At 44.9% G+C, this 25,838-nt stretch overlaps 1 protein-coding gene across 1 annotated transcript in view; it reads left to right on the forward strand.

Annotated features, from left to right (window-relative positions):
- The window catches only part of PIP4P2 (phosphatidylinositol-4,5-bisphosphate 4-phosphatase 2), a 55,188-nt gene that overhangs the window by 16,304 nt on the left and 13,046 nt on the right, over positions 1-25,838 (forward strand). Inside the window, exons 2-4 of the mRNA XM_056522349.1 lie at positions 15,655-15,803; positions 18,627-18,733; positions 18,855-18,978. Coding sequence (XP_056378324.1) covers positions 15,655-15,803; positions 18,627-18,733; positions 18,855-18,978 — 380 coding nt within the window. The remainder of the gene's footprint in view (positions 1-15,654; positions 15,804-18,626; positions 18,734-18,854; positions 18,979-25,838) is intronic.

Consider the following 25,838-nt stretch of genomic DNA (forward strand, 5'->3'; position numbering starts at 1 on the left):
TTATGTTATATATTTGTGTTTCCTGGATCCCTAAGACATTATGTAATGGGACCCATCTATCTATGCAGTTGTGGCAGTTCTACGACATAATCGCATTACAGAGAATGGTGTTTATGCTGAATGCTATATATATATATATATATATATATATCTCAAGCCACCACTACTTTTTTGACATTTTTTTTTTTATTATTTTTATTTTTATTATTATTATTATATATTTTTAAATAAACTGTTGCATTTGGTAAAACAAAAGTTTGTTTTGTGCAACTGAGATGTAAAATTACTATTTGGCCTAGTTCAGCAGCAGCACCTTATTCCTAAATAAACATAGTGAAATATGGGGCTACTCTGGAATAACATGCTGGTATACCGCTCATTGGTTTTAGAATTGCATTAGGGACATTTATCGGGACTTTTTATTGACATTTTTGCTTCCCTAATTTGCACAACTTTCTGTGCTCACAAGTTTTTTCAAGCTATAACCGATTTTGCAAAAGAATATTTAGGTAAAGAATGTCCAAATGTTAGTCTCCGCTCCCCCGAGGAGGGATAGAGACTGAAGAGCGATGTTACACGATGTGCAGACTCCTGTTCTCACATGTGTGGTTAATAAAGTTAAACCATCTCTGACAGTCACTGGCGCCCAGCTGTGGGCTACTTTTCTGCCTCGCTGCCTGTGTCAGACTAGGAATGATATAGAGATGGACAGACAGGTTAATGTGTCCTGGATTACAGAAAAATCTCAGTCTTCTCTAGTTTTACAGTGTTTTTTCTTTTTCTTGTTTGTTTATTTTTTTATTTATTTTTTAAATTAAATAACTAAAACCCAGAAGGAATCTTAAAAAAAAAAAGGAGATCTATAAAGGAAAGTCTTGTTTTCCTCATTTTGAATTCAGTCCAGGTTATGGCTTGAGGCCGGTCTATCGTATTAAAATAAATAAAATCTGCATGAGTTTATTAGATTAACCTCAAAGAGTGCAGAGTAGGTTATATTACTGTTCGCACTTCATGTCGTTGAGCCCCTGAGTATCCCCTCCGTAGTGCACAGATCTTTCTGAAAGGGGTATTTCGGGCAAAAACATCTTGTCCCCTATCCAAAGGATAGGGGATAAGATGTCTGATCGTTGGGTTGCTCGCTGCTGGGACCCCCCGCGATCTCCCTGCAGCACCCGCATTCTATGTGGGGCTGCGTCTCCAGTTTCGGAAACCTCCGGGTTTTCCGGGACTGGGGTCATGATGTCACGCCATGCCACCTACATTCATGTCTATGGGAGGGGGCGTGATGGCCATCACGCCCCCTCCCATAGACATGAATGGAGGGGGCATGGCGTGACATCACGCCCCCAGTCCCGGAAAACCCGGAGGTTTCCGAAACTGGAGACGCAGCCCCACATAGAATGTGGGGGCTGCAGGGAGATCATGGGGGGGTTCCAGCAGCGGGCCCCCCACAATCAGACATCTTATCCCCTATCCAAAGATGTTATTGCCCGGAATACCCCTTTAATATCTTCATTTTAGGGGATGGGACCAGAGCTGGACTGTTTACCAGCAGTACACACAGGGACTTCCTTTCCCTTACTTCTCTGGCTAATGACAGCACAACAGATCACATAATCTTTTCTGCTATGCCATGAAATAGTGATGGTAAAAGTGCAGTGAACAGGCTCTCGCTATGCTTGGGGATGATTTACACAGTACACCTCTATAGATAACATGTGGGGGAAAAGGGATTACTAATGCACTGGGTTTTGCAAGTTGTTATGGGAGCAGGCATTAAAGAATCAGCAAGGCAGCAAGGAAACAGTTACCCTAACTACTAAACAGACTGGAGCTGTACTGGGGTATGATTTATACAATACATAGATCTACTATAGAGATCATCAGGGCAAAGCAAGAAAAGTGTTAAGCCATGTTCACACTTGCAGAATTTCGCTTGAGATTCCGCAGCATTGTAGTCAATGGGATTCCAATTTCTGTGTCCACAGAAAGAATTAATCTGTCCATTCTCTGTGAACTCTGCACGGAATGCATTGCCGCCTATGAGATGGCGCATTCCTGTGTGGTCCTAGCGCCGCAATACTATGCTGGTGCCCATAGGGAGACTTTCCATGCGGACTTTCCTGACGTGTGAACATAACTTTACACTAAACGCTGCTGCTGAGATGAGAGGGAAGCATTGATTTACCCTGCATGGACAGTGAAGATGCTCTGAACACTCACAAATTGGTACACAAAAAGGAATTTATTATTGGTTTTATGCTTGTTTCTCATAAAAAACATTAATCACCTATCAAGAATAGGACTGAATGTGGATGAATATAAAATAGAAAACCTTTATTTCCCATACATGATTACATAAAACATACAACAGTCAGAAAATGTGCAGAGATAAGGGGGGAGATTTATCAAAATCTGTCCTGTGGAAAAGTTGCCCAGTTGCCCATAGCAACCAATCACATCGCTTCTTTCATTTTGCAAAGGCCCTTTTAAAAATGAAAGAAGCTATCTGATTGGTTGCTATGGGCAACTGGGCAACTTTTCCACAGGACAGATTTTGATAAACCTCCCCCAAGATGTGTACTATTCTCTTAGAAATGCCAAAGAATCTGTCATGGTATAGTAAGAATAAATATAATACAATATTCAAAAAAGGTAAAAAAAATACCAAATAATGCCACAAGGTGCACAGTAAACTGAGGCGAAAAAGTGTAAACAACAATAGAAAAGGAGTGTAACAAGACAAATGTCACGTGGTGCGAGAGCTGGGAATGAGGGGACAAAAGGTGCACTTTGGTAAAGTCGCTAATACAGCCACTAACACCATCTCATCACAATGTCCCCCAAAAGCATATACCAAAGAACGAGCCGTTACATCGCAGTCATGCTGTTATACTCACTGGATCTGGTCGCGCACTACTCCTACGCCGTTTCGTTACTCACTTCATCAGGGAGTCTCGCACCACGTCAATGACTTTTGTCTTGTTACACTCCTTTTCTCTTGTTGTTTTACATTTTTGCACCTTGTGGCATTATATGGTATTTTATACCTTTTTTTTTTCAATATTGTATTATATTTATTATGACTATACCATGACAGATTCTTTGGCGTTTCTAAGAGAATAGTACACATCTGATCTCTGCACATTTTTCTGACTGTTGTTGATCCTTTTTAATCATGTTTTATATAATTATGTATGTTAAATAAAGATTTTCTATTTTATATTCGTCCATGTTCGGTGCTATTCTTGATAGGTGATTATTATTAGTGTATTGTGCACTGAACAATTGCCGTATAGTTGCTAAGACTTTGGCTTTACAGTGATCCCTCAACATACGATGGTAATTCGTTCCAAATGGACCATCGTTTGTTGAAACCATCGTATGTTGAGGGATCCGTGCAATGTAAAGTATAGGACAGTGGTCTTCAACCTGCGGACCTCCAGATGTTGCAAAACTACAACCCCCAGCATGCCCGGACAGCCAACGGCTGTCTGGGCATGCTGGGAGTTGTAGTTTTGCAACATCTGGAGGTCCGCAGGTTGAAGACCACTGGTATTGGAGGTAGCACTCGCGTGTCCCCGCCACTCCGGACCGTCACCGCTCGTCACCGCTGCCCTGGATGTCGCCTTCCATCGCTGTCGCCGCGTCCCCGGGGTGTCCCCGACGCTCTGGCAAGGCCTCTGCTTCCCCGGCATCCTCACTCTCCGTCGCCGCCATCACGTCGCTACGCTCGCAGCTCCTATTGGATGACGGTACGGCGTGCGCAGCGACTTGATGACGACGATGGAGAGTGCCAACGATGCAGGGGATCCCGAAGAGGACACGCCGGAGCCCCGAGGACAGGTAAGTGACCGTCAGCGGACCACACGGGGCACCGTAAATGGCTATCCGGTGGCAGCTGAAGCAGTCTGTGCTGCCGGATAGCCGTTTATGCGATGGCCCCGACATACAAAAGCATCGTATGTTGATTCTGCCTTCAACATGCGATGGCCTCTGAGAGACCATCGTATGTTGAAATCCTCGTATGTCGGGGCCATCATAGGTCGGGGGGGTCACTGTATTTTTGGCTTATATGTGCATAAAAACATTGTCAACTTTGCACAAAGGTCACCTGATTTACTGTAATGGACTACAGTAGTGCCAGGTCCTCTTTAAATGACGTCTGTTTTTAACATCTTCATGAAGCAATTTTCTTGCACATATTTTGTCCATACTTTATAAATTCCTGGATGACCAGCAGGGTTTTTATTTTTATTTTTTTTATTTTTTCTTCATTTGACAATTTTCCTTCCTCAGCAGGTTCTTGAGGACACTGATCTCTAGCATTCACCAGGATACAGCAGAGATGGCACAGCTTTCCACCTTGCCCTCTTATTGAAACATATAAACCAAAAAGCATGGGCCTGACCACAAACTGAGCATTAAACATCCAGTGTGAAAAAAAATCACAAATATATCAACCTATACAATTACACCAGGAAAAAAAAAATCAGTTATCACAAACTTTATTAAAAAATTACAATAAAATACATTTAAAAGGAGCAGCAACTAGAGATAAGCGAACTTGCAGTAAATTCGATTCGTCACGAACTTCTCGGCTCGGCAGTTGATGACTTATCCTGCGTAAATGAGTTCAGCTTTCAGGAGCTCTGGTGGGCTGGAAAAGGTGGATACAGTCCTAGGAAAGAGTCTCCTAGGACTGTATCCACCTTCTCCAGCCCACGGGAGCACCTGAAAGCTGAACTAATTTATGCAGGAAAAGTCATCAACTGCCGAGCCGAGAAGTTCGTGACGAATCGAATTTACTGTAAGTTTGCTCATCTCTAGCAGCAACAATCAGACTACAAATGGCTCTTCAGGCATGGGTCCACATCTGAGTCTGACTCAGAAGAGTTTATAAGTTTTCAAACCAGTTGAGTACACACAAATAACATAATAGCTGTACCCAAGTACTAGAAAATATACATATTAACCCTCATTTACTATTGCAAACACTACATTTTGTCGAGTTGTGCGCCAGATATTCGGTCTGCGTCAGATTTTGCGCCAGAATTTGCACCAGAATTGAGAAAACCCGACTAACTCTCCATTTTGCTAAGAAAATCCGAAAAAGGGGGGGTGGCCACTGGGAAATGGGCGTGGTCTCTGAATAGGGGCGTGTTCCCGACATTTTCACAAACACAAAACATATTTACTAAGGATTCCACAGAAAATGTGGTTGATTTGAGCTGAGGAAAACCAGACAGATCAGAGCATGTGTAAAAAAAGCAAAATGTAGGACAAGTGGAAAATGTAGGGAAACCTTAGTAAATACTATGGAAAATAAATTGTAGGGAATTAAAACCCACAAAGAAACCTACACTCGACTCTTAGTAAATGAGGGCCATTGTGTAACCCAGTAAGTATAAGATTTGAGACACAGTATGAATATATATGAGAAATATATACAGAAGGGGAAAGATAACAATTACGTATATCGATACACAAGAAGATATAAAGAAACGAGCACTCACCGTTCAGACGACATCAATAGGATCCTTTACTGTCGAGACGTAGACAGTGCGGGTAGTGGTATTAAGACAGCGGGCGACGGTCTGTGTTGCACGGTATGTACTTCGTAAGGGGCCTGAGGAAGCACATACCGTGCAACAGGAATTTCCTTTCTGTCTGACCACAGTGCTCTCTGCTGACACCTCTGTCCATTTTAGGAACTCTCCAGAGCAGGATAGGTTTGCTATGGGGATTTGCCTCTACTCTGGACAGTTCCTAGAATGGACAGAGGTGTCAGCAGAGAGCACTGTGGTCGGATAGAAAGGAAATTCAAAAATAAAAGAACTTCCTCTGGAACATACAGCAGCTGATTAGTCCTGGAAGGATTAAGATTTTTAAATAGAAGTAATTTACAAATCTGTTTAACTTTCTGGCACCAGTTGATTTAAAGAATGTTTTTTTTCCCAGTGGAGTACCCTTTTAAGCTGATGCCGGGCCCAGTGTTCTATTGTAGTTTGATTTGAATTACATGTATGATCTTTTGTGCCTAGACAGAGTGATAAGGACCAACCAGAGGATCACAACAGGCAACAAAGGTTTCTGATAAGATCCTTGTGATCACTATACTGAAGAGACATCAGAAACAGTCTTTGCTGAATTAAATGGGCTATCTGGGTTTTTAACATTTAAAGGGGTACTCTGCTGCTCAGTGTTAGGAACAAACTGTTCTGAATGCTGGCGCCGGCAGCTTGTGACGTCATTGCCCCGCCCCCTCATGATGTCACACCCCGCCCCCTCAATGCAAGTCTATAGGAGGGGGCGTGACGGCCGTCACGCCCCCTCCCATAGACTTGCATTGAGGGGGCAGGGTTGGACGTCATGAAGGGGCGGCTCTATGATGTCACAAGCTGCCGGCTCCAGCGTTCGGAACAGTTTGTTCCTAACACTGAGCAGCGGAGTACCCCTTTAATACCCTTTCCTCGGTAGAGGCCATCAATAAAGATCGGTGGGGGGCTGACTTTTGGCAAAGTCACAATCAGCCGTTTAAATAATGGGACGGCGAATACTGGAAAAACAGCATAGTCATAGAAAGATATCGCAATCTGTCTGAATCATCTAAAGAGCAGTCAGACTTGCGTGGCAGATGGCTGCTTGGGGCCATGTTCGTTCAGGGCTCTGTTTGGCCACTGTCGTGCTTCTAGTCATTAGCGCTTAATGGTTTTTAGAAATTAAGAGGATTCACCAAAGATTAAAACAAATTAAAAGTCTCTTCAGCTACTGACACCAGACACTGATTATTCCTGTTGAAGAGGCAATGACAGGATAGAGAGCTGTGACAAACTGACTTTGGGGATTTTTTTTCCCCCCCAAATTCCCAATTATTTAAAAAAGCACTGTCACCCAACTTTTTTTTTTTTTTTTTTATATGTTTTAGTACTTATGTACTATAACATATCTCTAATATAAATCCATTTATTAATTTTTTTCATTGAAATAGTTTATTTTAATTTTGAAAAACGGCCACTAGGGGTCTCCCTCCTAGTGGCCGGCTGCATGCTAGCGTGACGTCACGTTTGAATTCGGACCGATGCCGGCCGGGCAATTGGTCCTAATTCATTCAGCCTGCGCTCGCTCCCCGCCTGTCAATCAGACAGGCGGGAGTGAGCATTGGCTCCCTGGCCTCACACGCCAGCCCCTCCTCCCAGCATATATGCACCGCTGCTGCTGCTCTGCACTCAGGTATGGCTTTTGCGGGGTTCGGGGTAGCGCTGCGGCTATAACAAAGCTATTGTTTTCAACGGGGGGGGGGGGGGAGAGCGGGGGTTCAGGCAGACAAAAAGCCATTTCTCAGATAGTAAAAAAAAATTTAAAGGCAGGGAGGGGGTTAGGGATAGATGGGCAATAGGCATGGTGGGAGCTACTCTTTTTAATGTTACAAGACAAACTATACAGCGTGAAAATTCCACTTGAGGCTTTTTAATCACTGTATGGACTCTCCTACTACATCACTGCACTTCTTGTCCCTACACATTCTGCCACTGACAGTATCATACTGTTTAGGGACACAAGCACCTGACACCTGACAAGGAAGGGGGGGGGGGGGGTTAAAGAACAGTTCTCAACTTTATTCATACCTTAACATAACAAAGGAAAGATTTCAACAGACAGTATTTTGGCCTTCATATTATATGAAGAATTCAAGGATTTACTAAATGTATTTGAAGAGAGATGGCCGGGATCCCCTCATGGCCGGCGCTCTCCTTCGTCGTCATCACGCTTTCGCGCACGCCGTCACGTCATCCAATAGGATCGGCGTGCGTAGAGATGTCATGACGGTGACGGAGAGCGAGGATACCGGGCAGCAGAGATGTTCTGGAGTGACGGGGACACCCCGGGGATGCGGCGACAGCGATGGAGGGCGAAATCCAGGGCAGCGGTGACAGGTCTGGAGCGGCGGGGACACGTGAGTGCTACCTCCTATACCAGTGATCTTCTACCTGCGGACCTCCAGATGTTGCAAAACTACAACTCCCAGCATGCCCGGACAGCCGTTGGCTGTCCGTGCATGCTGGGAGTTGTAGTTTTGCAACATCTGAAGGTCCGCAGATAGAAGATCACCGTCCTATACTTTACATTGTATTTGGTTCAGAATCTTTATTTTCTAGATTTTTATCCTATAAAATTAGGTGCGTCTTATATACCGGAGCATTTTATATGCCGAAAAATACGGGTACACCTTGTATATACCTATAGTATAATAAGAGGAATGAGTATCTGTATTTTTTATCCCACTCCCCATACACTGCAGTCAGCGCATTCTTCTCCCTTCTCATAGCCGTCCCCTGTTATGTCACTAAATTCTGCGATAATTTTAGCAGACAATTGCCTGAGTCCCTATTGTCTGCCTTCCACCCCCGCTGATGATAATGTCATGTGAATTCTTGTCAGTTTAATAGACATCCAGCCATGTGATTTATGTTCACAAAGATGGAACGGACACAATGGAGCGGTGGATTATTTCTTTCAAGATTGGGGACTTGTACTTAATGCATCAAACAAATGGGCCACAAATGCAGTAAAAGGGATTCCCTTATGAAAGTAAAGCCATGTCTCCCTGCAGGGCAAAGTTATGACATTTACTAATAAATCAACTGCTATGTGTGGCTGTGTGAACTAGGGATCGACCGATTATCGGTATGGCCGATATTATTGGACGATAATCACGATTTTGGGCATTATCGGTATCGGCAATTACCTTGCCGATAAACCGATAATGCACCGCGAACGCCCCCCCCCCCCCCCCCCCCCCGACCCACCGCACCGCGTCGCACCCCCCACCGTAGTGCTGGGCGGTATATCGGTATGAACCGGATACCGTTTTTTTCTCTCCCACGGTATGGATTTTTGCCCATACCGCTATACCGGTCGGGCCCCTCCCCCACCCTCCGATTCAATAAAAAAAATTTTTTAACTTACCCGTAATGGGGGTGGTTTGGGCCATCCATCTTTCCTGTAGTGTCCGGCGGCATTCTGGGTGGAGAGTGAACCGGTCCGGGCTTTCCTTCTCCTCCGGGGGTCATCTTCTCCACTCCGGGCAGGCTCCGGCCTAGTAAGCAGCATAGACGCCGCTACGCCGTGACGTCAGGTGCGTCGCTGTGCACGGGCGTCACTGCGCAGCGGCGTCTATGCTGCGTTACTAGGCCGGAGCCTGCCCGGAGTGGAGAAGAGCAGCCCCGGAGAAGGACAGCCCGGTCCGGTTCACCCTCCACCCGAAATGACGCCGGACACTACAGGAAGGATGGATGGCCCGGACCACCCTGACAGGTAGGGGGAGAGAAGCGGGTGGTGGCGGCGGCGGCGGCGGCGGCCTATGGCACCGCAAAAGCCACTGCAGTGCATTGATTTAAAGCGCCCGCTTTAAATCAATGATCTGCAGTGGTGTCGCGGGGGGATAAATAGCCGATAACTTATACCGGAATATTGGTATAAGTTATCGGCTATCGGCCCTAACCTCCTCAGATTATCGGTATCGGCCCTAAAAAAAACGATATCGGTCGATCCCTAGTGTGAACTAGACTCTGCAGCAGTAGTAGTGTTATTGCAGTGTCTTGTGCCTAAGGGCTCGATCACATGAGCGGATTTATTTGTGGATTTCCCGCTGCGTGTTTGAAAGGGGACAGGCTCATCGTGGCTGTCCGCAGCAGATTTTTTGGCTGCGTAATTTCCGATACGGAAAATCCGCCACAAGCCCCATTGAAGTCAATATGATCTGCGGCGGATTTTCCGCAGCTGAAAATCTGCTGTGGGCAACCACGAAGAGCCCACCCTCTTTAAAACACGCAGCGGGACACCCGCAAATAAATCTGCTTGTGTGAACAAGCTCTAAGAGTATGTTAACGCTATGGATTTTCCAACAGAATTTTACTCAGGAATTGCGCTCATAAATTGCAGCAGCCTCCCATTGTTTTCAATGGAATTCTGTTGCACCTGCAGAATTTCTGGATTTCCGACTGCACCAAAGAATGAACATGTTCATTCTTTTGGTGGAATACCTTGCAGAATATATTGCTGTCTATAGGGACTGACAATGTCAGCGCGGTTCTAGCACCAGCCAAATCTGTTATGAACATGTTCATTCTTTCGGAAAAATACATTGCCGTCCATGGGGATCGGCAATATATTACCGGTCTCACCCCCTAGTGTGTTTAAAGAGTATCACCACTTACGATCTTCTTTCAAACCTATCATCATGCATGAAGAGGCACTAATTCACACTGGTTGGTATGTTCACAACAGATGCCACAACACTCTGCCAGTTTTGTAGTTTGAGTCATTCCCGTACCACCAACGGACCCTATTGACATATTAAGGAGTCAGTCCTTTGTTTTTGTTAATATTCTTGCTGCCAAATTTGATGGTCATTCCAGATGAACATTTCTACTGGAACCTGCAGTTAACCGTAAAGTGTAAGTACAATGTTATTGAGGCTGCAGGATGCACAATTAAAGTGATACATCATTAGAAAAAACTTGAGACATTACCATAAATGTCAAGTTTTGATCGCTGGGCAAGTTAGCAGAAGCGCACAGCTTACTCCTCCACTGTCAGTCAAATCTGACCTTTTCTCCGTATAGGACATAGGTCGGATTTGCTCTCCAGCCAGGGAGTAGAGTGTGTTGCCGTGAACTTCCACAGCTTATAACTAGGGATCGTAGCGGGTCTTAAGAGTGAGACCTCATGCGATTAAAACTTCTGACATTTTTTTTTTTCCAATGACAGTAACATTTTAAAACTACCAGCAACTGTGAAGCCCCTTGCTAAAATTAATGGTATTAGGAGTTTTTAAAGTTTAGCCTGCTGCCAGAACATTGTAGTTCCACTCAAAACTGACAAAATTATTCCTTATTTAAGTAATAGAGTTACTTGCCCACAATATTAATTTGCGAAGACTAGAAATGTTTTTTATTCGGTGATGGCAAACAGAGATTTTGAACCCTTAGAACCTAGGACCACAAAGAAAAGCAGAAAGATTAAAAAAAAAAGGCATTTATAAGAAAAGACAATTTTTTTAAGTGTACCTATTAAAAAAAAAAAGGGACATGTTCAAAGTTTTTATTGGTCGGGGTCTGAGTGTTTAGACAATAACTTGAAGGAGTCGGGAGAGAGGTACGCAGCAGCGTGCTCCTCTCCCTACTCTGTGTCTATGAGACCTGGATGGCCCCATTGACTTGTACTGCAAGTCCATCCAGGTGACATGACACAGAGCCAAGAGAGAACACTCTAAGGGTATGTTCACACTGAGGAATTGGAGAGGAATTTCCACGAGTAATTCTGCTCGCTTTTTCCTCTCCAATTCATTCAGCAGTGAAAATCCCCATAGAGCTGTACAGAATTTCTCAAGCAGAATTCTGATGAGGAAGTATGTTCCGCTTGAAGAAAGAACATGTTCTTTCTTTCAGGCGGAATCAGCGTCGTTCTCCCATAGAGATCAATGTTATTTTTTTTTTTTTTTCAGTCAGAAGCATTTTCACGTGGAATTTGCGCGGAATTTCCGCATAAAAAAAGGAGTATTTATGAATTAAAAAAATACATATACGCCCACTCTCCAACCTGCATTTCCATGCGAAATCGCTGCTAATTCTGAGCGAAAAAAAAATGTATTTTGGGGTGGAAATCTTCAGCGTGATTTCCGCCCCAATTCCTCAGTGTGAACATACCCTAAGCGCAGAAGTCTCCAGAATGGTTCTCATGATTGGTCAGGGTCTGAAGACTGAACACACAAACTTTTGCTATGTTTCTATAACAAGTGTTTAGTTTATTTTTATTTTTTTATTGGAGGTACAAACAGTCCTTAGGCTGGATTCACATCTGCGTCAGAGACTCTGTTTCGGGCCTTGATCATTGAAACCCTTTGTCAATGGGGACCATCGGACTCCATTGGTGTCCATCATGCAGAGGACTGAGTGGCTCAGTTTTCCAGCCTTAAATAAAGCCTCTGAAGCAGATCTGAAGCTGACCTCCTTGGGTCAGTATTTGTTAGCTAAAACCTGGAGTAGGTCCAGAACATATAGGTCAAGCAAATCATTCAATCAGATCTTGTGGACATTTTCTGCTTGGAAAATTAAGGGCCCATGCTTAGTATAGATTTTCTGTTTGTAATTAAATGGGCACTGTCAGATACAATAACTTTTTGATATGTTATAAAGCATGAAAAAACAATATGTTTTGCAATTGCTTTCATTAGAAAATTTTCAGTACCGTATTTATCGGGGTATACCACGCACCGGCCTATAACACGCACCTTCATTTTACCAAGGATATTTGGGTAAAAAAAGTTTTTTACCCAAATATCCATGGTAAAATGAGGGTGCGTGTGTGCGCGTGTATACCCCGATACATCCCCAGGAAAGGCAGGGGGAGAGAGGCCGTCGCTGCCCGCTTCTCTCCCCCTGCCTTTCCTGGGGTCTAGAGCGCTGCTGTCGGCCTTTCTCTCCCCCTGGTTACCAGCGCCGCTGCCCGTTCTGTCCCCCTGACTATCGGTGCCGGCGCCCCATTGCCAGCGCCGACAGCCAGGGGGAGAGAAGGGGCAGCGGCATCCATTGCCGGCGCCGCTGCCCCGTTGCCTCTCCCCATCCCCGGTGGCATAATTACCTGAGTCGGGTCCGCGCTGCTCCAGGCCTCCGGCGTGCGTCCCCTGCGTCGTTGCTATGCACGGCGCGGCGCACTGACGTCATGCGCCGCGCCGTTCAGCGCATAGCAACGACGCTGGGGACGCACGCCGGAGGCCTGGAGCAGCGCGGACCCGACTCAGGTAATTATGCCACCGGGGATGGGGGGAGGCAACGGGGCAGCGGCGCCGGCAATGGATGCCGCTGCCCCTTCTCTCCCCCTGGCTGTCGGCTCCGCTTCTCTCCCCCTGGCTATCGGCGCTGGCAATGGGGTGCCGGCACCGATAGTCAGGGGGACAGAACGGGCAGCGGCGCTGGTAACCAGGGGGAGAGAAAGGCCGACAGCAGCGCTCTAGACCCCAGGAAAGGCAGGGGGAGAGAAGCGGGCAGCAACGGCCTCTCTCCCCCTGCCTTTCCTGGGGGTGTATCGGTGTATAACACGCACACAGACTTTAGGCTAAAAATTTTAGCCTAAAAAGTGCGTGTTATACGCCGATAAATACAGTATTTTATACTGAAAAAGCCAGTTAAAAAAAAAAGTGGTCACTAGGGGTCTCCCTGCCTCCTGGGACACTTACCAGTCCAGAAGTGTCCAGTGGTCATCGACACGTCATGGACACCAAGAGTGATTGACAGGGGTGCAGGCAGGTCCAGAGCTGCTGTGCTTGCTCCCGGCGCTCTGTGAGTGAGGAGAAGTCATCACAGTGAGAAGAGAGGGACACGCCCCATGCCTCTGCATGGACAAAAACCTCACTGAGCAATGATGGCAATGAATACACCCCTATCGCGGCGGTCCCTGCAGCCATCAATGGCCGGGACCCGCGGCTAATACAGGACATCACCGATCGCGGTGATGCCCTGTATTAACCCTTCAGACGCGGCGATCAAAGCTGACCGCCGCGTCTGAAGGGAAAGCAACACTAACCCGGCTGCTCAGTCGGGCTGTTCGGGACCGCCGCGATTTCACCGGTCCTGAACAGCCTGACTGAATAGCCGGGTTAGTGCTTACAGGACACCGGGGGGGACCTTACCTGCCTCTTCGGTGTCTTCTCCGTTCAGGGATCCCCTGTATGGCCAGCGCTCTCCTTCCTCGTCATCACGTCGTCGCGTGCGTCGGCGTGCGTAATGACGTGATGATGGCGACGGAGAGCGAGGATACCCGGCCGGCAGCAGAGACGTTCAGCAGCAGGCCGGCAGCAGAGACGTTCCGGAGCGACGGGGACACGGCGACAGCGATGGAGCGACATCCAGGGCAGCGGTGACGGGTCCGGAGCGGCAGGGACACGTGAGTATTACCTCCTATGCAGTGGTCTTCAATCTGCGGACCTCCAGATGTTACAAAACTACAACTCCCATGTCCGGGCATGCTGGGAGTTGTAGTTTTGCAACATCTGGAGGTCCGCAGGTTGAAGACCACTATTGGGTTCAAAATCTTAAATTTTTTAGATTTTGCACCTAAAAATAGGGTGCATCTTATACGCCGGTGCGTCCTATAGGGCGAAAAATACGGTAAATAACTCTGAGAGGAATATTAGTCGTAGACACATAAAAAAAATATTAAAAAATTGGGGGGCGGGAAATCTGACAGGTATGCTCTAAATCTGCTTGCAGCAGAATCCCTTAAATCCCGCTGAGCGGAGCTTCCGTTGTGGATACAGATTCCACCGAAAAAAAAACATTCTTTTTACCCAGGCAAATTGCGCGCATAATCCTGACTTTGGGCGGATTGGCTTATAGAATTCAATGAAGAAATTCCTTGCTGAATTTCCCGTAGTGTGTGTGGGCCCTATATCTGTTGCAGACTGTAAAATCTACAGTACTGATACAGAAAACTTTGTTGCAGATTGTTGCCAAAAAACTTTATATATCTGATGTAAAATCTGCAGCGAAATGAAACGTGAAGATTTAGTTGTAGATTTGTAATGAAACTTATAGCTATAGTGTTTCTTTGTGTGTATTTGGAAATATATATTGAAAACATGAAGTGTGAATGAGGCCTAACTTGGTACACAGTGCTGTTTGGTAACACATACAGAATCTTCTGCTTTTTGTGCATGCTGACTGTTTCCAGGTCTAAGTAGGCGGTCCAGTACAGACCAGATCGGGTGTATACCGTATTTTTCGTCCTATAGGACGCACCGGCGTATAAGACGCACCCAATTTATAGGTGCAAAATCTAAAAAAATTAAGATTTTGAACCCAATAGTGGTCTTCAGCATGCTGGGAGTTGTAGTTTTGCAACATCTGGAGGTCCGCAGATTGAAGACCACTGCATAGGAGGTAATACTCACGTGTCCCCGCTGCTCCGGACCCGTCACTGCTGCCCTGGATGTCGCTCCATCGCTGTCGCCGTGTCCCCGTCGCTCCGGAACGTCTCTGCTGCCGGCCGGGTATCCTCGCTCTCCGTCGCCGCCATCACGTCGTTACGCATGCCAACGCACGTACGCGACGACGAGGACGGAGAGTGCCGGCTATACAGGGGATCCCTGAATGGAGAAGACACCGAGGAGGCAGGTAAGGTCCCTCCCGGTGTCCTGTAAGCACTAACTCGGCTATTCAGTCGGGCTGTTCGGGACCGCCGCGGTGAATTCGCGGCGGTCCCGAACAGCCCGACTGAACAGCCGGGTTAGTGTCACTTTCGCTTCAGACGCGGTGGTCAGCTTTGATCACCGCGTCTGAAGGGTTAATACATGGCATCACCGCGATCGGTGATATCCTGTATTAGTCGCGGGTCGCGGCCGTTGATGGCCGCAGGCACCGCCGCGATAGGGGTGTATTCGCCGTATAAGACGTACCGAATTTTTCCCCCCAGTTTTGGGGAAGAAAAAGTGCATCTTATACGGCGAAAAATATGGTAATTTATGGTATTACATGTATTTGTACATGTACTAATTGGGATTCGGGGCTTGTGTCTGTATTATAATATATTGTCACTGTTTGTTGATTCCTGATTGTGTTTTCACCAAATGTTGATGCTCCTGTTTCTCTTCAGCTGAATTACCACCTCCATATACAGCGATCGTCAGCCCAGATGCCAGTGGCGTTCCTGTAATAAACTGCCGTGTGTGCCAGTCCCTTATTAATCTGGACGGGAAGCTTCATCAGCATGTTGTGAAGTGCACAGTCTGCAATGAGGCTACGGTAAGACAAAGTCTATATGGGGTCATATAGGGGGAGGCCTGGGAGGTTTTCTCTTGTAGTAAATGTAAGGCTGGGTTTCCACGTTGAATTTTGCCATGGTTTTACTGCAGTATTTTATTTACTTACTATGTAACAAAGTATTAACCATACATTACATCGTAGTGAATGAGATTCATGCACTACATTTCGATTTTCCACAGTATATATTATAGGAATATTTTTAAGAACTGTTTCTTTAATAAAAAGCCCAGCCGCAATGAAAACAGCATATTGCTACATACAGTATCTCGCGTTCGTCCCCCACCCCCTTTCAAATGTTTGTAAATATTTTATTCTATTTTTTTATGTGACAACAGTGAAGAAATAACAATCTGCTACAATGTAAAATAGTGAGTGTGCAGCCTGTATAAGTGTTTAATGTTGTGTCCCCTCAAAATAACTCAAAACACAGCCATTAATGTCTAAATCTTGGCAACAAAAGGGAGTACAAGTGGAAATGTCCAAATTGGGCCCAAAGTGCCAATACTTTGTGTGGCCACCAGTATTTTCCAGCACTGTCTTAAAGGGAACCAATAATCAGATTTTACCCTATATAATGCTTGGCAATGCGTTATATAGGGTAACATCTTTATCCTCACCATCCCTGGGGGACGCTCCTGCCTGCAGGGATGGTGAGGATATGAACTTGTAAACTAGTCACCGCCGATCCCGGTAAGTAGTCCCCTGGGAAGGGAGCTCCTCTCACCTACTCCCGTTCTTCGGCTGGCAGTGACGCCCCCTCGGCTTGATTGACTGGCCGCGTCATCGCTCTGCTCCGTCTGTCCAATGAGCAGAGCAATGATGTTGCCCATCAATCAAGCCTTGGGGCGCTGCCGGACGAAGAACGGGACTAGGTGAGAGGAGCTCCCTGCCCAGGGGACTACTTACTGGGATCGGCGGTGACTAGTTTATAAGTTCATATCCTCACCATCCCTGGGGGCAGGAGCGTCCCCCAAGAATGGTAAGGATAAAGATTTTACCCCAAATAATGCTTTGCCAAGCGTTCTATGCGGTAAAATCTGATGATTTCTTCCCTTTTAAGCATCTTGTGCATGGAGTTCTCCAGAGCCAAGTTGCCTGTATTTTCTGAGTTTCACCAGACATATAGTGTTTCTACCTTTTTATTTATTTATTTTTTTTTTTTAAACATAAATTCGCATTAAGTGTTGAGAGTGAAAGTTGTACATTATTGTACACTTCATCAGTTCTCCTTCTCCTGTGACCTCAGGCTCAGCAGCAGTTTTAGCATTACTGTAACCCCACACGTGGGTTGATACGCAAGTCCTTACTTGCTCCAAGGTGAGCAGCCACTACCTAAGGGTTGTATACGCCTCATGTCTTATTTCATCCAGTAGCCTAAACGATAATACACGAGGCGCCCCTCCAGTCTTTCTTTTTGTTCTTATATCAAGAGAGTGAAAGTTGACTGGCCGTTTCTTTGCCACATGACTACTTGGAGACCAAATGACCCCAAAACATAACAATAACCTCCAAGTGGCAGTAGCATCTCTTTGGGCACCACCTATTTGCTCAGGCGCAGTACAGGTAGCAAGAGCAGCAGCAGCAGCACGGTACCTCGTGGTAGTAGTAGCAGCAAGGAAATGTTCTCAGTGTTTTCCAGGGATTGTGTGGTTTTGGAGGATAGAGAAGTTGTAAGGAAAATCAGTGTCTGTTAGAGCTGCTAGGAGTTGTTGTATCATGATAAGCTGCAGTTTACTAACTTAGAAATATCTGCTATGCCTCCTGCCGGAAGATGGAATTGTGCTTGGATGTATAATGATTTTGTGATGTTAGGAGATATAGATATATATAACCAAAGAATAAGTTGGCCAGCACTATTGATTCCAAACTATAATTTGGACCTGGCTTACAGGTGCAGGCTGCTGGGCTAAACATACAGCAACAGGAGAATACAGCAGCACACTGCCAGCACAAAGATACAGATAAAACATGAGTATATAGATGAAACATGAGTATATAGATAAAATATGAAAAGCTATACAGCTGTAGTGCAACAAATGAAAATATGAAATTATGAAACAATGAGGTACTTAGCTTGCAAATATGGCAGCCAAATAGCTTGGACCGTCCCACCACGGTAAGGTGACCTCATTTTGGGACGGACCCTACACTATGTGCTGGCCAACTTATTCTTTGGTTGTATTACACATACGGGGGAGGGGCTACCTCCATGTTGGCTCTTGCACCCCACCCACCTCTATCAGGAGTATATAAGGTGCCTTGGATGTTTCAGATCTTGCAATGCCTGCTGTACTGTTCGCACAGAGGCATATTCATAGTGTAGGGTCCATCCCAAAATGAGGTCACCTTACCGTGGTGGGACGGTCCAAGCTATTTGGCCGCCAAATTTGCAAGCTAAGTACCTCACTGTTTCATAATTTCATAATTTAATATCTTCAATTGTTGCACTAGAGCTGTATAGCTTTTCCTATTTTATCTATATACTCATGTTTCATCTATATACTCATATTTTATCTGTATCTTTGTGCTGGCAGTGTGCTGCTGTATTCTCCTGTTGCTATATATATATATATATATATATATATATATATATATATATATATATATTACCATATTAGGTGTTATGTTTAAATTGACATTAACCTCAATATATTCAGAGTTTCATTGTATCCAATGACTTTTATTCTAGTATAGATCCGCTTAGTCTGTATTTGTTACTGACAGTCTGCTGTATAATGTGACATTACTTACTACTTTACATATACTGTCACGGTGTTATGTTCTCTTGTGTTTTATTTAAAGCCAATCAAAACCCCTCCCTCAGGGAAGAAATATGTCAGGTGTCCCTGTAATTGTCTCCTCATCTGCAAGGATACCTCACGGCGAATAGGATGCCCCCGACCTAACTGGTACGTAAAACTTCAGCCTTTCAAAGTATATTGATAAAGAAAGGTATGACTAAGTTCACATAACCTAAGGAGGTGACATGTCTTATCATTCGCTGGGAGTAATGTGGATTTCTCTCTATAGCAGACGTATTATTAATCTGGGTCCAGTGATGTTGATCCCTGAAGAGGAGCCTGCCCAGCCCGCTCTACCAGTGCAGCCAGAGGGGACCAGAGTGGTGTGTGGTCACTGTGGAAATACCTTTCTGGTAAGTCACCAAGGTAGAAAATGTACCCACAAAGTATGATAGAGGGTTCTAAGGCTGCACCTGTATTTTAGTAAGTTAGGTTACTTAAAGGAGTTCTCCACCCCTAGACATCTTATCACCTATCCAAAGGATAGGGGATACGATGCCTGATCGCGGGGGTCCTGCCCCTGGACCCTCCAATCTCTGTGCAGCACCTGGCATTCTAAACAGTATGTTTACAACGCTGGGTTCCCGCGTCACATCACGCCCCCTTAAGATGTCACACCACGCCACTAGTGTTGCTCGCGAATATTCGCAATGCGAATTTTATTCGCGAATATCGCATATTCGCGAATTCGCGAATATTCGCGAATATAGCGCTATATATTCGTAATTACGAATATTCGGGTTTTTTATTTTTTATTTTTTTCACAGTACACGTCACAGTGATCACCCCTCTCTGCTTCCAGCTTTAGTGGTGTAAAGAAAGCTCTAATACTACTGTGTGAGACTGGTGTGCGAATTTTCGCATATGCGAAAATTTGCATATGCGAATTTCCGGCACGGTAATTTTCGCATACGCGAATTTTTGAATACGCGAAAATAAAACGAGAATATTACGAATATGCGAATATTCGCGAATATATGACGAATATTCGTCCATATATTCGCGAATATTCGCGAATTCGAATATGGCCTATGCCGCTCAACACTACACGCCACCTCCATAAACATGAATGGAGGGGGCGTGGCGTGACATCACAACCCCCACCGTGGGAACCCAGCTCTCTCAACATACGGTTTAGAATGCAGGGTGCTGCACGGAGATCACTGAGGGTCCTTTGGATAGGGGATAAGATGTCTCAAAGGAAGACTACCCCTTTTAAAGGATTTCCACCCTAAATGTACAATTGGTCATATATTAGTAAATCAGTTGGCGCTGTAGAGTTATATAAAGTGCTCAGCTCTGAGGAAACGCAGTGTAGGGCAGTGTTTGTCAAGTGTGGTCCTCAAGTACCCCCAACAGGTCATGTTTTCAGGATTTCCTTAGTCTTCCACGGGTGAATATGACTGTGGTGATGCCCGATTCACTGACTATAATAACAGTGGAGCAAAAAAGTATTTAGTCAGCCACCAATTGTGCAAGTTCTCCCACCTAAAAAGATGAGAGGCATGTAATTTTCATCATATGTATACCTCAACTATGAGAGACATAATGAGAAAAAAATCCATAAAATCACATTGTCTGATTTTTTAAGAATTTATTAGCAAATGATGGTGGAAAATAAGTATTTGGTCACCTACAAACAAGCAAGATTTCTGACTCTCACAGACCTGTAACTTCTTTAACCCCTTAACGACCAAGGATATTTACGTCCTTGGCCGCCTCCTGCGATATAACGCAGGGTCCCCCGGCGACCACCCCATCATATCGGTTCGGTCTCGGCATGTATCTGAAGCCGGGACTAATAGCGTGCAGCAGCGTTCGCGGTGCCGCGCGCTATTAACCCTCAAAGTTGAACGCCGCGTCTAAAATTAAAGTGAAAGCTGCCCGGCTGCTCAGTGGGGCTGATCGGGACCACCGCAGTGAAAATGCAATGTCCCGATCAGTTTGGACACGAGCGGAGGTCCTCTTACCTTCCTCAGGCGTGTCCCTTAGGCAATTGATTGAGATGCAGACTTGAGATGCACTGAGATTCAGGCTTGAGCAATCGACCGCCGATAACACTGATCACTGCAAAGCTATGGCTTTGCAGTGAACAGTGCTGGCAATCAGTGTATGCAATGTTATAACCCCCTATGGGAGCTATAACACTGCAAAAAAAGTGTGAAAAAAAAGTTAATAAATGTGATTTAACCCTTTCCTTAATAAAAGTTCAAATCACCCCCCTTTTCCCATTAAAAAAAAATCATGTAAATAAAAATAAATATAAACATATGTGGTATCGCCGTGTGCGTAAATGTCCGAACTATAAAAATATATCATTAATTAAACCGCATGGTCAATGGCGTACGTGCAAAAAAGTTCCAAAGTCCAAAATAACATATTTTTGGTCGCTTTTTATATCATGAAAAAATGAATAAAAAGCGATCAAAAAGTCTGATCAATACAAAAATGGTACTGCTAAAAAACGTCAGATCACGGCGCAAAAAATGAGCCCTCACACCGTGCCATACACTGAAAAATAAAAAAGTTATAGGGGTCAGAAAATGACACTTTTAAACGTATAAATTTCCGTGCATGTAGTTATGATTTTTTCCAGAAATACGACAAAATCAAACCTATATAAGTAGGGTATCATTTTAATCGTATGGACCTACAGAATAAAGATCAGGTGTCATTTTTATTGAAAAATGTACTGCATAGAAACGGAAGCCCCCAAAAGTTACAAAATGGCGTTTTTTCTTAAATTTCGTCGCACAATGATTTTTTTCCCGTTTCGCTGTATATTTTTGGGTAAAATGACTGATGTCACTGCAAAATAGAATTGGTGGCACAAAAAATAAGCAAACATATGGATTTTTAGGTGCAAAATTGAAAGGGTTATGATTTTTAAAAGGGGAGGAGGAAAAACCGAAAGTGCAAAAACCGAAAAACCCTGCATCCTTAAGGGGTTAACAGTCTCCTCTGTCCTCCACTCCTTACCTGTATTAATGGCACATGTTTGAACTTGTTATCAGTATAAAAGACACCTGTGCACAACCTCAAACAGTGACACTCCAAACTCCACTATGACCAAGACCAAAGAGCTGTCGAAAGGACACCAGAAACAAAATTGTAGACCTGCACCATGCTGGGAAGACTGAATCTGCAATAGGCAAGCAGCTTGGTGTGAAGAAATCCACTGTGGGAGCAATTATTAGAAAATGGAAGACATACAAGACCACTGATATTCTCCCTCGATCTGGGGCTCCACGCAATATCTCACCCAGTGGTGTTAAAATTATCACAAGAAGGGTGAGCAAAAATCCCAGAACCACACTGGGGGGAACTAGTGAATTACCTACAGAGAGCTGGGACCAAAATAATACTATACCGCCAGGGACTCAAATCATGCAGTGCCAGACGTGTCCCCCTGCTTAAGCCAGTACATGTCCGTGCCCGTCTGAAGTTTGCTAGAGAGCAATTGGATCCAGAAGAGGATTGGGAGAATGTAATATGGTCAGATAAAACTAAAGTAGAACTTTTTGGTAAAATCTCAACTCTTCGTGTTTGGAGGAGAAAGAATGCTGAGTTGCATCCAAAGAAAACCATACGTACTGTGAAGCATGGGGGTGGAAACATCATGCTTTGGGGATATTTTTTCTGCTTAGGGACCAGGATGACTGATCCATGTAAAGGAAAGAGTGAATGGGGCCATGTATAGTGGGATTTTGAGTGAAAACCTCCTTCCATCAGCAAGGGCATTGCAGATTAAACGTGGCTGGGTCTTTAACCCCTTAAGGACGGCGGGCGTATGCATACGCCCCCATTTTAAATTCCTTAAGGACTGAGGGCGTATGGATACGCCCGTGGGCATTCGGTCCCCGACGCTCACTGGGCGGGGACCGTACCATGGTGACTGCTGATATCTATCAGCAGGCACCCTGTGCAAACCCCTGGGGGGGGGGGGCGCAAATCGTCGGTCAATTCAGACCAACGATTTGCGGCTTTTCCGGGTCAATTGGGTCTCTGGTGACCCGGAAAAAAGGGTGAATGGGGCTGTCCGAGACAGCCCCATTCACCCTTACCCAGCAGGAGTGAGGTGGCACAAGTGCCGCCTCATGATCAAGTGATTGATCGGTCGGAACGACCGATCAATCACGACCCTGTTGGGCGGTGGTGATCGGCATCGGCGGGGGTCCCCTTGGGATCGGTGGCGGCGACAGGAGCAGCAGGATCGGTGGCAGCAACGGTGGCGGTCCCAGCAGAAGGATACAGCAGGAGGTGAGGTCTGGTCACTTCCTGCTGTTGCTTAGCAACAAATCGCAGCATGCACTGGCAAAGGGCATGCTGGGAGTTGTAGTTTTGCAACAGCTGGAGTCCCAAATACAACTACCAGCGTGCCCTTTGGTAGTCTGTGAATGCTGGGGGTTGTAGTTTTGCAACAGCTGGATGCACTTTTTTTCTATGAAAAAGTGTGCAGCCAGCTGTTGCAAAACTACAACTCCCAGCATGCAGAGACTACCAAAGGGCATTCTGGGAGTTGTAGCAATGTGCCTCCAACTGTTGCAAAACTACAACTCCCAGCATGCCCTTCGGCTGTCAATGCATGCTGATTGTTGCAGTTTTGCAACAGCTGGACACACATTGGTTGTGAAACTGATTTGGTTAGCTAACTCAGTGTTTTGCAACCAGTGTGCCTCCAGCTGTTGCAAAAATACAACTCCAAGCATGCACTGAGAGACTGTACATGCTGGGAGTTCTAGTTTTGCAACAGCTGGAGGCATACTGGTTGCAAAACACAATGTGCCTCCATCTGTTGCATAACTACAAATCCCAGCATGTATGGTATGTCAGTGCATGCTGGGAGTTGTAGTTTTGCAACAGCTGGAGGTTTGCCCCCCCCCCCCCCCCCCCCCATGTGAATGTACAGGGTACATTCATACGGGCGGGTTTACAGCGAGTTCTGCTGCAAGTTTGAGATGCGGCAAATTAACCTGCGCCCGTGTGAATGTATGCTAAAAACCCTACACGAACACATAATAAAGGGTAAAACACTACATATACACATACCCCTAGTCCCCCCCCCCCAATAAAAATAATAATACGTATTGTACGGCACTGTTTCCAAAACGAAGCCTCCAGCTGTTGAAAAACAAAAAACAACAACTCACAGTATTGCCGACAGCCACTGACTGTCAAGGCATGCTGGGAGTTTTGCAACAGCTGGAAACACCCTGTTTGGGAATCACTACCGTGGGGTATTTTTGTGGCTGATTCAAATACCCTATTTAGTCCTCAAATGCGCATGGCACTCTCTCACTTCAGAGCCCTGTCGTATGTCAAGGAAAGAGTTTAGGGCCACATATGGGGTATCTCCGTACTCGGGAGAAATTGTGTTACAAATTTTTGGGGGCTTTTTCTCCTTTTACCCCTTTTGAAAAGGTAAAGTTGGGGTCTACACCAGCAAGTTAGTGTAAAAAAATTTTTTTTTTTACACTAACATGCTGGTGTTGCCCCATACTTTTAATTTTCACAAGCGGTAAAAGGAAAAAAAGACCCCCAAAATTTGTGATGCAATTTCTCCTGAGTAGGGAAATACCTCATATGTGGGCGTTAAGTGCTCTGCGGGCGCACAACATGGCTCAGAAGTGAGAGCATGCCATGTACATTTGAGGTCTAAATCGGTGATTTGCACAGGGGTGGCTGATTTTACAGCAGTTCTGACATAAACGCAAAACAATAAGTACCCAGATGTGACCCCATTTTGGAAACTACACCCCTCACGTATTGTAATAAGGGGTATAAGGAGCATTCACACCTCACAGGTGTCTGACAGATTTTTGGAACAGTGGTCCGTGAAAATGAAAAATGTTTTCATTTGCACAGCCCACTGTTCCAAAGATCTGTCAAATGCCAGTGGGGTATAAATGTTCACTGCACCCCTTATTAAATTCTGTGAGGGGTGTAGTTTCCAAAATAGGGTCACGTGTGGTGGGGGTCCACTGTTCTGACACCACGGGGGGCTTTGTAAACTCACATGGCCCCTGACTTCCATTCCAAACAAATTATCTCGCCATAATGGTGCTCCTCTTCTTCTGAGCATTGTAGTTCGCCTGCAGAACACTTTACATCCACATATGAGGTTACAAATTTTGGGAGGCTTTTTCTCCTACAACCCCTTGTGAAAATGAAAAATTTGGGGTAAAACTAGCATTTCAGTGAAACAAATCTAATTTTTCATTTTCACGTCCAACTTTAGTGGATATTTGTCAAGCACCTGTGGGGGGTGTTAAGGCTCGCTGTACCCCTTGTTATGTTCCTTGAGGGGTGTAATTTCCAAAATAGTATGCCATGTGTTTTTTTTTTGCTGTTCTGGCACCATGGGGGCTTCCTAAATGTGACATGCTCCCCAAAAACCATTTCAGCAAAATTCACTCTCCAAAATGCCATTGTTGCTCCTTCCCTTCTGAGCCCTCTACTGCGCCCGCCGAACACTTGACATACACGTATGAGGTATTTCCTTACTCAAGAGAAATTGGGTTACAGATTTTGGGGGGCTTTTTCCCCATTTACCCCTTGTAAAATTTTAAAAACTGGGTCTACAAGAACATAAAAGTGTAAAAAAATAGATTTTGAATTTTCTCCTTTACCTTAACACACTTTCTGAATGTGATTTTGAATACTTGGAGGGGTGCAGTTTTTATAATGGGGTAATTTGTGGGGTATTTCTAATATGAAGACCCCTGAAATTCACTTTGAAACTGAACTGGTCCCTGAAAAATTCAGACTTTGAAAATTTTGTGGAAAATTGGAAAATTGCTGCTGAACTTTGAAGCCCTCTGATGTCTTCCAAAAGTAAAAACATGTCAACTTTATGATGCAAACATAAAGTAGACATATTGTATTTGTGTATCAGTATATAATTTATTTGGAATATTCATTTTCTTTACAAGCAGAGAGTTTCAAAGTTAGAGAAATGCCAAATTTTCAAAATTTTCATGAAATTTGGGGATTTTTCACCTAGAAAGGATGCAAGTAACAATGAAAATTTACCACTGTGTTAAAGTAGAATATGTCACGAAAAAACAATCTCGGAATCCAAACAATCGGTAAAAGCATCCCAGAGTTATTAATGCTTAAAGTGACTGTGGTCAGAATTGCAAAAAAGGGCTCAGTCCTTAAGGTGAAAAAGGGCTCAGTCCTTAAAGGGGTATTCCAGGCAAAAAGTTTTTTA

This window comes from Hyla sarda, chromosome 5 (assembly GCF_029499605.1).
Source record: "Hyla sarda isolate aHylSar1 chromosome 5, aHylSar1.hap1, whole genome shotgun sequence".
NCBI classification, from domain to species: Eukaryota; Metazoa; Chordata; class Amphibia; order Anura; family Hylidae; genus Hyla; species Hyla sarda.